At 41.9% G+C, this 15,568-nt stretch overlaps 2 protein-coding genes across 7 annotated transcripts; both read right to left on the bottom strand.

Moving 5' to 3' along the window:
• Nucleotides 1-52: 52 nt before the first annotated feature.
• Nucleotides 53-6,192, bottom strand: ccdc28b (coiled-coil domain containing 28B). 6 transcript variants are annotated; one of them, XM_081724618.1, is made up of 6 exons: nucleotides 6,022-6,192; nucleotides 5,519-5,580; nucleotides 4,417-4,710; nucleotides 3,977-4,149; nucleotides 3,459-3,613; nucleotides 53-2,274 (listed from the first exon to the last, which is right to left on the bottom strand). In XM_081724618.1, exons 3-6 carry the CDS (start codon nucleotides 4,650-4,652, stop codon nucleotides 2,176-2,178), a joined length of 663 nt encoding a protein of 220 aa, XP_081580744.1. In that variant the 5' UTR covers nucleotides 4,653-4,710; nucleotides 5,519-5,580; nucleotides 6,022-6,192; the 3' UTR covers nucleotides 53-2,175. The 6 variants fall into 6 exon arrangements, with proteins under 6 accessions (XP_081580744.1, XP_081580745.1, XP_081580746.1 ...); XM_081724619.1 differs by lacking the exon at nucleotides 5,519-5,580 and adding an exon at nucleotides 4,812-5,014 and having other exon boundaries at nucleotides 4,417-4,701; XM_081724620.1 differs by lacking the exon at nucleotides 5,519-5,580 and adding an exon at nucleotides 4,874-5,014 and having other exon boundaries at nucleotides 4,417-4,701.
• Nucleotides 6,193-6,608: 416 nt separating this feature from the next.
• On the bottom strand, nucleotides 6,609-14,594 carry tmem39b (transmembrane protein 39B). Its single transcript, XM_081724718.1, has 9 exons — nucleotides 14,406-14,594; nucleotides 12,967-13,152; nucleotides 11,938-12,157; nucleotides 10,977-11,060; nucleotides 10,565-10,719; nucleotides 9,799-10,129; nucleotides 9,189-9,376; nucleotides 8,373-8,493; nucleotides 6,609-6,982 (listed from the first exon to the last, which is right to left on the bottom strand). The coding sequence occupies exons 2-9, from the start codon at nucleotides 13,095-13,097 to the stop codon at nucleotides 6,752-6,754; spliced, it is 1,461 nt and encodes a 486-aa protein (XP_081580844.1). The 5' UTR covers nucleotides 13,098-13,152; nucleotides 14,406-14,594; the 3' UTR covers nucleotides 6,609-6,751.
• Nucleotides 14,595-15,568: the final 974 nt, after the last annotated feature.

The raw sequence follows: 15,568 nt of genomic DNA, 5'->3' as shown, positions 1-15,568 counted from the left end.
CCAAACACAACAAGAGTGCAAAAGAATCACTTACATTAACTTTATTATGAGTCCTCAGAGCGCATATGTGTGTGTGTGTGTGTGTGTGTGTGTGTGTGTGTGTGTGTATATACACACACACACACACAAAACAAACAAACGGAATTATGAAAGCAATAAACTGCAAAGCACAAGACCTTAATGGATAGAGTTTAGGCCTAAGTCATCTTTAATGCAAGCTTGGATCAGAACTGTCGGCTTAAATCAGAACTATTTATCTGTTTTCTTTTAATTGAGGCAATTATCATCTTTTGATTACTTGCTGAAATGGAGAGAAACATCCAAATAAGATGATAGAAGCTCATATTCTGCAGAAACACAAAAGATTAGATCCATGGGCTATTTAATGAGGATACACTGGCTGAATGTCTTAACTGTAGCCTTTCTCAGGCCCATTGTGCTTTGTGTTTTCAATTTGCTTTGGCAATGAGAAACAACAGAAGGCACCTCCCCTCACCTTGATGATTACACTGAAAATTACAGCCTTGATGTCAACAGTCACAAATTCCACAGCAATGTCTAGAGCACTATGGGTTTCACCCTTATCCAAAACAGAAAAGCTGTGGCCAAAACATGCCTACGTGATAGTGCCTGATGCCAAGATCCTCATATTGGGGATTCGGCTAGGAAAAACACAGTATCAAGCTTCTCCTGGGGAGATTGACCTCTGAGATGTCCAAAGTACTTCCCAGCTCATTCAAGAAAAAAAAAAAAAAGTAATATCTTACTTGCTGACAGTCAATATCTTAAAAATTTGAACACTCACTGCTTACCTCACAATCTGCTAATCTTGCAGTTGTTTGCTCTCTGAAGTTTACAGCCTATCAATATTAACAGCAGAAGCTATAACAAAACAGTACCTGAGTTCAATGTAGATGTAATCTACCCAGTAGCTTTGATCAAGCAACTGCACTACGCTACATTTCTCTTGTTGAAAATTTACTTTGCCACAGGCTACTAGGAGATGTAGTCAAACTAGAAACTTAGTTCTGATTGTAACTGGGCATCTCCCAAACACCATCACAACATGCAGATACAGTTTTGATAAATAAGCCATTCAAAATGGATGCACATCAGCTTTAGCGTCCTGACTAGCAGGTAACATGTTTCTATCTCTATATTTATTAAATAGTGGTACTACAAAACTTGATACATGTCAGCAGTTGGTTGCTACCAAGATCAATGTACTATCCCTGGGTGTAAACCTCAGTGTATCTTCCAGGAGGCTGTTTCAAAGCGTTTACATCAAAATGTTTTTTCTGCTACAAATTTATGAGAGGCACCTTAGAAATTTCAACTGTCTACAGTAGTCCTGAGCAAGTCTACGTATAACTTACAGCTTTGCACCGAGAAGTGTTTCAGAACATTAACCTAATCAGAAGCACATGACAAACCAGGCCAAAGGGGAAACCATCAGTTTGTCTGGTTACGTTAAATCACTGTTTCACTGTAACTATATCATTAGTTATAGTGTAATATGTTGAGTAAGTGAGTAACAATGCATCAATTCTCTGTATATACAATGTGTACTTTTACATACAGCTTTGTCTATCCAGGTACATTTTCACACAAGAAATCACAAGTATGCGGTTACATGCACTGAGAAATCTGATTACTGAGCTGAAATCCACCTCTTCATTGGATTTCAAGACATACAATGATGGCCTTAATCCAATCTAAGAAATCAGAGTATGCTGTTTACATGAGCAGTTAAATAATCATATCAACTCCAGAAATTCAAAAATGATTGGATTACTGAGTGCATGTAAATGCAATCACAGTGTAACAGTTCAGTCACCTGTAGCTATCATGGCAATGCCCTGTTACACACTGTAATGCAGTACATCACACTTCCATATAGTATAGTATAGTCAAACTGTAACAGTGATGATGTACAGTGTACCAATGGACATATTTCAGCCTCGAGAGGCTAAGAGACTATCAAAGGCTAAACTTGAAGTCAAACTGAGTGAACCCCAGAACCCTCAGCAAGTCTAAGCGTGAAAGGCGTTTGACGTTGTGCCAGATATTGTGCGCTGTGGGTTCTTGTTCAGGCCGCAAGCTCGGTATAGTAGCTGTGGTTTTAGCATAGCCGGTTGGGATGTAGCCATGGTAACAGCAGCTCCAGGCAGTCCGTCATGCTGCTTGGTGGGTTTGGTTTGTGCTTCCTTTCAGGGCCCAGAGGTCTTGAACAAGTCCTGATTCTCTGCCAGGTGTAACTTCTGTCTGGAAAAACTGCATTAAGGATCTTTCTAAGAACAACAACCCTCTGCACATGCATACAATTATGTTAAAATTAATATGTATGTATTATTAATTATTAATATGTATTATTACATTAAAATTAATATGTATTCTTGCACTGGGCTTGTTCCCTTCCATTTTTGCTTAACAGACTGTGCCATTGATACATTAATATACATATATATTGTTTATCAAGAGACTCATAGCTTTTCCCTTTTTCAAGCCCAATTCTGAATTTTAAAAAAACTTCCAGAAGAAACCTGTTCAGTGATGAGTTGTAACTGCCCTCAGTCTTGGAGAAAGATAGGAACGTTGGGTCTGTTTATCTGCACCACTGAGAGAGAATCTAGGGAGGGCATCAATTTACCCTGATTGAAAACCAATGTGGTTAAACCCTGAAATGAGCTACCCAAAGAGGATACATGGAGCTGCTCAGCTCTTCGAGCTGTGGGGACAGAGAAGAGCAGACTATCAATATGACTTAATAAAGGGCCAAAATGGTCAGTTTAAATGAGATTAAATGCTAAAATTTAATAGCTCAGTTTAATAGCTGTAGCAACCCAAATGCTTAATTACTGAATAAAAGACAGTTCTTGCAGTGTGAATAAAAAGGTTATTTGCTTAAACTTCACCAGAGATCTGCTCTTTTGATCCCCCCCCCCCACACACACACACACATACACGCCACATCCCTAGAAGGTAGGAAAGTGTTGAAGTCCAACACCTGAATCTGATCTGTTGTTGCCGTAGTGACTGAGTACCCTTGCTATTTTTGTCTTTAATAAGATGGAAGGGCGCTTTTCACACCAGTCTGCTACACGCAAGTTATTCCAAAACACACACACCTCCTACATTTCCACACGAAAGGCTAGGAACCAATTGCCAAATTGCTGGCAATGCAAGATGAAGCCTGTCTGTACACACACCTTTCAGCAGAGAAAATCAAATTTATTGTATAAAAATTTAGAAAATGAAAATATTCAATATTTATGGCATGCCTGCAGCCACACACTCTTGGGTGACAGAGGTCCAAAAATCACTGCACTGGCTGTACCTGAAGTATGTGTGTATTGGTTGTTAAACTGTACACGTGAGAGCAGTGCATAACACAACAAAATGTGTTTATATCCCTCTGCTTTTCCAGGTGTGCATGTTCATGCGCGCGCATCTCTCACGTTGCTGAGCAGGTGCTCCAGGTTACGGTCAGATGCGTTTTTCCTCTGGTCCTCAGACAGCTCCTCCACATGGCTGTCCAGGCTGAAGTGCAGACGAGCCAGTTTCTCCTGCATCTCCCTCACGTGCTCCAGCTGCTCAAACGAACACACCTTACCTGAGGAGTTTCAAGTTTCAAGTTTGGTTTGTTTGTCACATACATAGTCATACACAGTATAACTCGCAGTGGAATGGGTGAAAGGGCGGCGCACGCTGGCGCACGTGGGCACACGTGCACGCCCACGCACCCGCATGCAAAACGTGGGGCTTGAGTGCCCGAAGCTGCACTGGAAAAAAGTAACAGCTAAATAATTACAACTGGTTTTACTCATAGAAACACACACACACACACACACACTCACACACACATTTTTACCCATGCTCACATTACTGGGCTCAGATCTTCCCTGCTGCCTGTGTCTCAGCGAGGTTTGGCAATCCCCCCACCCTCAATCAAACCCCACCCCCAACCCCGTCTCACCGAAGGCCTGCAGTTTCCCAGAGTGGAAGTCGTTGAGCAGGTTGAGGAGGCCGCCCTCCATCTCTCTCACGTCCGAGACGTCGGTGAGGAAGGTGTGCTGGAGGGGTGAGGAGGATGGTGCTACACAGCTCGGGCCAGTGGGCTGTGGGGCTCGAGGCTTCTCACGGTGGGGTCTGTCATCAGCACCACGTGTACAAACACGAACACGGTCATGACAGCTGCTGGGTGTTTGAGACTAGCACATCTCCCCTACTGGCTTGGAAGGACCTCTGTACTGACTACTGATTCATGTTACAAGCTTCTAGTCGCTTGAAGAAGAATAGCCTCATCCTTGAGCATTATTTGTAGCCTCTGTGCTTTATTACTACCATATATGCTGTAATATACATCTGTATATATGTGCACCCATGTATAATAGCCCTGAGGTGACTGATACAAACCTAGTGGCTTTTGGAGGGACTGTGGGTACTGTCAGGACTTCTTTGGCTATGCCCAAGGCTCCCACGGAGCGCTTGTGCTTGCCCCGCGGTTTAGGGGAGGGTGGCTGAGGGAAACCCAAAGAGAATGTGGCACTCTTGCTGGCCGGCAGGACAGGCAGTTTGCGCGGGTTGACCGGAGGTGGTGGGGGTTGGGGAAGGGAAACCTTGGGGCTCCTCTTTTTCCTCTTGTCCTCCATTCTTTTGTCCGGCCGTCAGTAAGCAGAGCAGAGGTGTTCTCTCCAATAACTGCCGGTGCTCAAACAGATAAAACAACATTTATGTTCACTGAAGTTGTCGCCAAGGTTTGTGTACTGACTAGTACACAAATCTAAACAACCCAAAAGAGGAAATCACACCTTATGAAACAGGTTAAAACAACACCAAATATGGAATCAAACAGGCGATTCCTGACCCACACTGTCCGGACAGAGGCAGCTATATTGATATTTCCACGTAGGTCATCTGCACTTTAGAAATGCGTTGATAGTCCACAGCTTCGAGCGCAAGGAGAGCTGAGTGCTATTCTGAAAGCCACTCACTGCTACTAACCGACCTGCATCTTAAAGGAGGAAGAAATTAAATTAATTTTCCGTCGCGTTTGAAAACGCGGCTGACATCTGCGTGAAACGGATCTGCAGTGCTCACATCTGCATCAGCACCGGTCCCTATGCCCATCTTGCAATATGCTGAAAAGCTGAAAGTCGGGTTTAATATATTTTCGCCTCGTCAAATAATGGAATAATTTCTCAACCCTACATCTGGCTAACGGTACTTCTCTATTTCTTCGTTATTGCATTGGACGTGTATCGAGAAGACCATCTGAATGCTCATGTCTCTTTGTCTCGCTGCTAAGTATTTTCAGAAGGTTCAGATCACTCCGGGACTATAAGGTATCCGATACCTGACTGCCGTAAATAGACGATCAATCCTCATTTAAACTGCCTTAGTTTCTAAGATCTGTGGCTGTTTAACTCGTCACTCGGGTAGACTAATTTAACTAACGTGGTTCGACTGAATGTTGGATGTTTTACATTTGCTCAGTTTAGAAGAAACATTTTCTTACAAAAGTGATAAAACCAGTCCAACACGAGTTGTTGTAGGGATAGCTCCACTTCTCACGGTAATCTGAATCGAACAAAAATCAGACCCGTGAACTGAAGCGAGTTTCATTCAATGTTCAGTGACTTGTCTTTGTATTGCATACATTTTAACCTATCAGGATCACAAAAAACGGCCTAAACGTAACGTTAACTATCACTATATCACATCAGCTACACGCTCCGACAGACTGACTACACTGTCAATTATTAATCTGGATTTAGGATATCGATTGATATTACTGGACCCCTCCAACAACGTCCATTTATCGTGCAGAAAAAAAAGAGATGGTCAAAAAACAATTACGTAGCTAGATATCGCGTCAATTATTTTATCGTGTGTAGTAACGGAAAAATACAGCGATGTCCTAACTAACATTGCCTGTAACTAGACTGTTGGCGAGGATTTAACGTTACACAGGGATGCACACACGCATATTTTAACTGGTTAACAAAACGATTTGCTCACCTGCTGTCTTGTTCAGATAGCTAAACGCAGGACTGGGCTCAGTGTCGAGCGGCTCAGGTTTATTTTGTCCATAACAAAAATCTCGGTTTCATTTGACCTCCTGTGCAACCCCTACGCCACATAATTTCTCGCGTACTCGGTCTAAGAACAGAGGAGCGCGTCCACAGAAAAGAGCGCCGCTTCTAATTTAAAGAGACAGGACAATTTCTGTGCACGACTTACGACACTGAAATCATGACGCAACCTAACTTCATCAACCTACACCTTATGTGAACGTCTCTAACAACTGCTTACTATGCATATCTACTTGATAGTCGATTACAGTGAAGAACGCCTCAGTTCACTTACAATAGTAATACTGAATTCTGAGCTAGCGTATAAAATCGCCGTCTGTCGATGAAAGGAGTGGAACTGTGCTTTGTTGGCCGGTGGTAGTGGTTGTAAAACCAGCGAATGTATTATCTTTCTCCATTCAATATCATATTTTTAAAAAGCATTAGGTTTGTCTGAACCTAATATTAGGTTGAGCCTGATAACGGAACACAAAAAGTCCAAATAACATTACACAAAAGAACCAGACGAAGAAATACAAAAATATTTTTTTTTATTTCATTGCAGGTCAGAACATAAACATAGTGCCAAAAAAGTTATAGAAAAAAATAAAAACCTCTCATGCAAGCTTTTTGCTCCAATGTGATGGCTGACAAAAAGAAAAATATTTAAGCTCCCTCTAACTGACTTTGTGATCTGAGGATGCAGAATATGAATAGGCCTTCCCTAACACTATTCTGTCTCTGAGGAGTTTGAAAAAAGCATAGTAGTTACTGAAGAGTATGAGAGCTAATGATATTGTCTGGTACCATTTTTCTGAACACATAAGTGAATACAGTTGATAAAATATCATCGCTCCTTCCAAGATGATGAGGATGTTCAATATTCGGAGAGGTTTGTTGAAGAAGAACTGTAGGAGAAAAGGCAGTGGTCATAAGGGAAGAGGTACTGCATATATATATCATTACTGTCTGTAAACGAAGCTGCCTATGGTTATTCTCACATAGCTACATTTGGCTTCTGTGGAAGGCCATTGTAAAAACATGGTTTAGAATGACGTTAGCCACTCATTCATTTGCTTTCTGCTACATGACTTAATGGAATAAAGCTTTTACTAAAATGATGTATTTTAGACTAAATGGAGCCCATGTAAATGTAGGTCCTTATTCATCAAAGACAGGCACAATAGGGTGCAGATTTGACCACCCTGAACAATTAACTACCCTAGGTCCAATTCACTAAACTCTCAGTTATAAACGAACTGTGATTTGGGCAGATTTAACGAATCAGCTTCAGCTCATTGAAAACAAAATGCTGGCACACTGATGCATTTGCATATTACTTGCAAAGAACGCACCCTGATCTTTCATCATATACATAATATCTGCATTAGACAAGCCCTAATTCATGCAGGTTGAGTGGTTGTAAGCCAATAAAAGGCTAGCATCACATAGTCAAAATTGAAGACGAATGGAAGGAAGCAAATCCAGATTTTAAAAAATTAATTTGTCTGTACTTAGCAAAGGACTGATTATTAATTAATAAAGGGGTCTGCAAAATGCTGTTGACATTTACACATTACTCTTGTTGACAGTAATCAAATTGAATTGCCTACCATTTTAGTACAAAGATACCCATGTGTGCAATTATTATTTCCTGATTTTTCATGACTAAGATCTCTGATAATACTGATAACCATTTTGATCTAACCAGAAACAATTCTTAGGTTGTTAAACTATTACAATAAAATATATCTGCATTGTGACCATATTTGTATTATGATCCTACAAGCATGTTGAATCTGTGGAGTTATGAAATTATCAGTGAAATGATCAACTGCAGCTCTGATAAATAAGGGCCTTGATGTCTATAGGGGTGATGGGAACCATCTCCTTTTGAGTCTCTAGAATACATTATAAAGCCTTTTACCAAATGTGGTAAACAGTAAATCAAGTAATGTGACTTTATCCAACATGAATCCAACATGAAGCACACATGATGGACATTCTGAGCAGTCATTTTATAGGAAGTCATTTCAGTCCATATAACCCCAATAGTCCGGTGGTGGTGCTCAGTAATGCCTCATTTCCAAAAACGTTCATTTACTATAGGGGTATTCAATTTATTTTTCCCTCAACTCCCACAACTGATTTGGCTCAATAAGGGCTTAATGACTATATGATGATGGATCGTGTGTGCTGGGTCACGGAATGCACGGAACAGTGTGGGGTAGTGGGTCTCAAGGCTGGTGCAGAGAACTACTTATTTACTGGACTCCAAAGTACACAGCGGTTACTTACATAGAAGCGGTAATGTGAGACATCTGAAGGTACCGCTACGTTATAGTGCCCCATGGCTTTAAATACATTTTTATTGTGTTTAACCAACACTCCCTGCGGCCACATGTATTCTTCTGTCCATCTGAAAACACAGGAAGACCAAAAGGGGTGAGCAACAACAACAACAAAAAAACAGCAAGTGGTAAAGCACACAACAACGTAACCTCAAATCCTTTGGTCTGCTAATTCCGGTAACTCAAGTCAGGAAAGAGCACTCAAACTGCCCCAAGGACACAGGACTCTTTCCCACTGCAGGCCCCAATGGTTTGGAGCAAGGAGGACAGCTGTTCCCAGTGTCATTTCTACCTGTGGCAGTCTGGCATGGGCTGCTTACAAAGCATGGTCAGTTCTATCAGCACAGTTAGATGACCTCAGTGCAGCAGAAATATTAGGAGGGATGGCTTAAAGACGTAGGTGTTCACTGACATGTTTGACATTTACGTCAATGTATCTTTCTAGCTCAAGCAAAGACAAAAAAAAAAAAAAAAAAAAAAAAGGAAAGCAAAAAACAAAAACAAAACACAGAAACAAAAAAAACCCCAGCAGTTTGCTGGTTAAGCGGGAAACATATGCAGTAACTACCATCTAGTCTAGATTTTCTCTGGTGCTTCAGAGTCCTTATTTAGCAGAACAACAGACAGTAACCATTGTAGCCATGGCAACTATTTGGCTCTTCAGTGGAAAAAAAAGCCATACAGTATTTTCCTGACTACTAAAGTTAGCACAGCATAAGCCCCCCCCACCCTCCTGGCCCCGGCCCCCAGGTTTGAAACGCACATGTGCTGGAGGACGTTGGAGCAGAGCGAGGGGTCCACCTTCTGCCAGCAGCCCAGGTGGGCCGCGGCCTTGTGGAGCAGATCGCAGTATCGCGGTGGCAGCAGGTGCCGCATGAGGATCACAGAGGTGCTGACGGACACCAGGATGAAGAGCTCGCATGACCAGCGCTTGTCCACATACTGAGTGCTCTATGAACAAACAACTCATTCACAAAAGTATAGCAGGACTCCAAGAACCTCTTTCTACTGAACAAAAACACACAAACATGCATTTCGGAAGTTTAAAAACTGAAGTCTATTTTCTCTGATTTAAAGAGGAACTGCCAGTTATAAAGCACCCAACACACTGTCACTTTCAGGTAGAGGTTCTCTAACCAGTCCTCTGCGACCCTCAGCTGGGCCATGCATTATGAAAAGCTGCACAGCTCTTGCTGACTTGGTTCAGGAGTATGAAGAGCCAAAACAGAACCCAAAACATGTAACCTGTTCTGGCAAGGCAAGGTTGGGTGAGGGTCTCTGTGGACAGGCCTGAGAACCTAGGGTTCAAGTCATCAGACGATTACATACAAGTGGTTTAATCATGGCCCAATGACTGTCGCACCTTCACGCACCTTCACGAACCAGACGGGCACGAAGGCAATGTAGTACGCGCTCAGCATGGAGCTGACCAGAACCTCCTTCATGCGCCAGTTGAAGTCTATCTTCAAGAACTCCACCTCCTTGCGGATGAGGTCTGGCGAGAGGCAGCAGGCGTGCGTGGGCATGGGCTGGGTGGCATACAGCTGGCTGGTGTGCTGCTTCCACGTCTCCTTCAGTACAGAGAGGTAGTCACGCCCGCTGTCGCCCCCTGCCTCCTTGGAGGTGACTGTGGTGATGGGGGAAAGGGGCCCCGTTCTCCGCATGTCACAGCTGGGCCGGAAGAATGGAATGTACATTCCAAACCTGACGAAGAGAGAAACCATCGACGTCAACGGATTTAACATTCCACTGGTCTGAAAACTTACAGCACATTGAGACGCAAGACGCACTAGTGCATCACTCATAAATAAAACTATTGTACACTTATCCTACATAAAAATAGACTGCAGTAGAACCAGAAACAGAACCAGATCTCTTTTCCCAAACCAAATGTGCAAGACACATGTGGTCAAATAAAAAAAATTAATCAGCCACCAGTATGAGATTTCAGCCAATATCCTGACCATGGATCAATCCAGGTTTTGGCACTAAACTAACCCAGTGACTCACCGCTGGCTCTTTTTGATCTAGACATATGCTTAACGTGGGGTGTCATAGTTCATTTGAACTTGAAGTGTTGTCTTTATTTAATATCATGGCTGTGGTTGGGCTGGGAGGATCGGGAGGCGGAGCACCCACGGGTAGCAGAGGAACAGCAAGCTGAGGACTGAGTACGTTCTGAAGAGGTATATGAGAGAACGGCACAGGCTCCAGCCGGTGAGGGTCAGCACAGCAAAGCGAGCTGTCACCAGGAAGATGGAGTGAGGAAAGGACAACTTCCCACTCTGAGATGCCTACATACAGAGAGAGGAAGTGAGAGAGAGAGTAAATGTGTGTGTGTGTGTGGGGGGGGGGGTAGGAGGAGATGAGTGTAAGTGACAGGGAAAGAATAGTCAATTATTCTTAATTCTAACTTGTTTAGTACCGACTTGATGAGAAGCTATGCTCCACTGATGAAGAGCCAATTTAAATGAACATTTGAAGTTCAAAAAGAGGTATATACCAACACTCCTCTCATGATTGCTTGTGGAAGATGCTCTGAGCAAGTTACCTCTTTCACTATGGCCGCGACCAGTCTGCGAGCCAGCACGATGATGGTGAACACCAGCATGTTATAATCAATTAGATGGAAGTTCTGGAAAATGAAGAAATTTGGAAATTTACACACAAACACAACCACATAGTCAGATTTACCAGGACTTTCATACACATTTTTGCACAGATATTTTAAAAGATAACGAAAACACATCATGGAAAAAAATCATTCCAATGAATCAAGTGCAACATGCATGACCTAGTGCTGGATTTCACAGAACAGAATTTGGCAGATGCTCTTATCCTGAGTGATACATTCATCAGTATGGTAGTACATGTGACCCATGGGAATCCAATCCATGACTCTGTGTTGCTGTTTTGCTAGCACACAGCTGCACTAGCAGGTGATCTACATTTACCAGATTTACTTTGCACAATCATCAATTCCAAATAAATTCACACATTTACAATCTACTTTAAAATGTTTCAATTATTTCTTCCAGCAGCAAAACACCCTATTGAATATAATGCCAGGATATTGTAGATTTGGCCATTTAAGACTGCATGTGCATACAAAGCCGAACATTCACAGACATTCCAGTTTGTTTCTTAGGATTTAGCAACCCTATAGCTGAGGACTGTTTACATCTAAAACACATGCTACTCTGATTGCAATGTGACTTGATGTTACATGGTCAAAGGCTGGCTTGTGCTGTTTTTGAACAAAATTATTAACATTCGTTATATGATGCGAGCACGGTGACAAACCAAAACACCCACAGAAGACTAAACTGGAACCTCCAAGATTTGTCAGAGCGCTCAAAATTACAAAATTAGACTCTGCAATAACAATTAACAAACATTTTACCTTTCAGCATCGATCTGTACAGACAGGCTCAAGCGCCAATGGCAACATACCCTCAGGCAGCTTGGCACACCCGTCCCCATCACAAGCCATCAGTGACCCCACAACTCACCAGCGAGGTGTGCGAGGGCGGGTGTGAGGGCGGATACCACCACACCGTCTTGTAGATGTTCACGTAGTGTACAAAGAGTGCTACAAGATGGCAGAAGAAGAGGTGCAGCTCAAACAGGACATTCTTGTCCACGGAGAGGTCCGGAATCTTGCAGTGCTTCAGCGGTACTACCGTCTGTGTGGCAAGAGGCGGGCTGGGTATCCCGGTCCCGGAGCCGTTCCTGCCGCCCAAATACAGATGCAGATTAACGGCATGTGCGTGGCACCAGCATTATGAATCAATTGTAAATACAGCTAAACATGTAGCAATGGTTAAAAAGACATACTGCATAGGTAAAATAGAACCAAAACAAGTTTATGTCTATGCTCAAGCAGAACACATATGGAAGTACACGTGAACAAATAAACCACTCGCCCCCTAGTGGCTTGTCCAGCTAAAGCACTGCTTCTGCTTCCTAAGAGATCAGCTGGCCTCACTCTCAATGATGGGAAGGATGTCAGGCTACCTTGATTGCCTGTTACCAAGCGATGCATCAGAGCAATCAGGTAGTATGCTCTTCCAAGTGCATTCATCAGTGATGCTGACTGCAAAACCCACTATGGAACACTGCATGAAGGTGAGACTAAGACTAAATGCTAAGATTGAACCAGTTGATTAGGTCGGGATCAGAATGTGATCCGCAAGCATTCCATTTCCATCAGTCAGAATTTGTGCCAGAAAAAGCCTGTCAAGCAAGTCATAATCAGTGATCTGTAAACTGAACTGTTTTCATAACTGATTTAAACAAGCTATTTGGCAATTACTGTCTTCTGATATGCAACTCTCCATAAGCTTTTCAGTCAACCTCTCCTTTCAATTAGGAGAAACAATAAGGAGATAATACAGCAAATACACATTTAGAATAAAGACATGCAAAAAATTGCAACACTGACTTTTCCACCTATGTCACAGCATCACTAGAAAAAGATTCAGTCGAATCAGGACTGCAGGCCTAAATACTAGACAAACAAAAACACACACACGCCTCACCTTGTCCGTGACCTCACGCCAGTCACAGGTGAGCTGGTCGAATGGTTGCCATTGTTGACAGAGCCCGTCTCACTGCCCAGTGGAGAGCGACAGTATGTTGTTCTGTTCGCTCCTCTCCGTCCTCCTGCCATTGCAAATGGCTCCACCTCCTCTTTCGCACTAGCAAACAGGTCCTCTCCTCAGGTACTGAGGAGATTTTAAACATCTTTTCAACACTGGACTTTAAGTACTCTCGGTATATTGTTCATATCTACAGTAATCACTTTCCAATTCAATTATGCAAGGTCACCAAGCATCAATCAGCAGCATATTTCAAGTGACTCATTTTACAGGTTACAAAATGTGTCAGTACATTATAAAATCTGTGAAAATTATGGTCAGACAATCCTTAGACAACCTTTCAAAAACATCAACAAAGACTACATAAGCAGGTTTTAAAAGGCAAAACAGTACAATGCAGTTCTAACTAAACCAAGCTGGAAAGTATGGTTTGCACAGTTCAGCTATTTATACTCTGGGAAATGACATGACTGGCTGAAATAAAATCTGTCAAAACCCATTTCAAGTAGCTTCACAAGACAGCAGTCTAACACTGGTCTGTTTGTGTTCCATTCAGGCTATGCAAAAAAACATAATACATGCTCCCTCGTGGATCCAAATATTACATAATATTAAATATTATCCAAATTAAAATATAATTGTTGGTATATTTAACCCCTTACAAAACCCTATAAACAATCCAATGATACAGTCAGCAACCATCACCAGCATTCCAGTTCGCTGTAAAGAAATGCAGCCATGTTCATAGCTAAATGCAAATATTTTACTTCATGTGAGATTAATCTGAAATCGATATAACCATCTATCGCCCATCTGAATAATCATCAATAAGCTCTTTAGCTTTCTAGCTATGCATTCTACATGCACCCAAGTAATTTAAGAAGCGCTAAGCAACTTAGCGGTTAGCTAACTAGCGATATATTCGCGAAGGGGAACGATGTCACTAGCTAGGTTAGCTAGCACATAATATTATCCAGCTACACCGCACAGATTTTTTTTTCTTGTTTTGGTGTTATTTCGCAATCCACAGAAACAAAAAAAATCGAGCACATGTCCAGTTTTGACTTGTTATTCAAGTCAGGGCAAACAAGAGCTTTGTTATTGTTACCTTCGTTAGCAAGCTAGCTAAACGAGTAGCTAGCTAGTAAAGCAGGACTGATGCGTTATCTGGCAAACTTTTTGCTGAAGCAACGTTTCAATGTTCAGGTTAAGCGTTTGTTTCTATAAATATTTATATCGAAAGCTTACGATAACCAAGAAGCCAGTTCAGACATCCATTAAAATAGCTATTAAATGCACACATGCGCGAAAGACTGCGGCCTAGCTAGCGTGCTTTCGCTCTATCAACTTATGTCAACTTAAAATCCGCACAATCTTACCAGCGTCAGCGTACGACTTAGTTTCAATACGATCACTGCAGAACAGAACTATGCTTCTCTTATCCGCTGTTTTATCCCAGGGTTAAGTAGGATCAACTGTGAAAAAAAAATACTTCTATGATAGTGAACGTATTCATCCTGCTCTGTTGATGTTGCACTACACACAGATGTGATGAACACGGGTGCGCGAACGCGAGTACACGAGGAAAGTGCGGTGTGTATTCCTTAAAGACACAGACCGTCAAATTATACTGCTCAGGAATTAACAGATCATTTAATCTTCACACCAAGTCACCTTCACACCTTGGTATAACACCAAGTCAATTAAACGTCAGGGTTACCAATCTGTCCAGATAGGAAGCATAAGCGGTTGTGAATAAGTTTCCCTTGCAAATGAAAGTGACAGTTCTCCCTGACCGCACTGGAGAGGCAAAAGCAAGACAGTCCCCAAAAAGGGAACGTTTTTGTAAGTCGTGGCCACAGACATTTACTCTCCTTATCTGTCCTGACTGATTCTTCTCTACAGTACTGTAGTTTTCCATTATGATAGCGTTCTTGTCACTGCTGTACCATGAGGCGGTACCTGCAGCCCATTAATGTTGTACAGGGAGTCCAACTCCTCCAGGACCCATACATGTCATAACCAATGGTACCCTGACTGTTGTTGGGTACGGAGATGAAATCCTGAGAGCAATTTTCAGACCATATGCTGGGGCAGTGGTGAAGATTTTGGAGTGCAAGTTGTTGGTAGTGATCATACAGAAAATTGGTATTATGTCATATAAATCTCTCTCTCTCTCTCTCTCTCTCTCTCTCTCTCTCTCTATGTATATATATATATATATATATATATATATATATATATATATATATATATATATATATATATATACATTGTAAACCACTTACCATTACCATCTTTTTGACAATAAGGCAAATGGTTGTTTTTTTTTTATCTGTAATGGATTTCATATATCTGATGAAAAAACTGAAAATGTTGCCTAAAAAAATCTTGATATTACTTTCTTTATGCATATTTTATGTTAGTCTTAACATAAGACTAAGGCCTAAAATTAATTAAGGCCTAAAACTGACGCGAATTCATTCCACAGTAGCGGACGTTTCAGAAATCCGAAGGGCGGGTCTTAAACTCTGATTGATCG

This window comes from Electrophorus electricus, chromosome 12, assembly GCF_041902795.1.
Source record: "Electrophorus electricus isolate QZ-2024a chromosome 12, ASM4190279v1, whole genome shotgun sequence".
NCBI classification, from domain to species: Eukaryota; Metazoa; Chordata; class Actinopteri; order Gymnotiformes; family Gymnotidae; genus Electrophorus; species Electrophorus electricus.
Note: the sequence above shows the minus strand (reverse complement) of the source record. Positions and strands in the feature narration are given on the sequence as shown.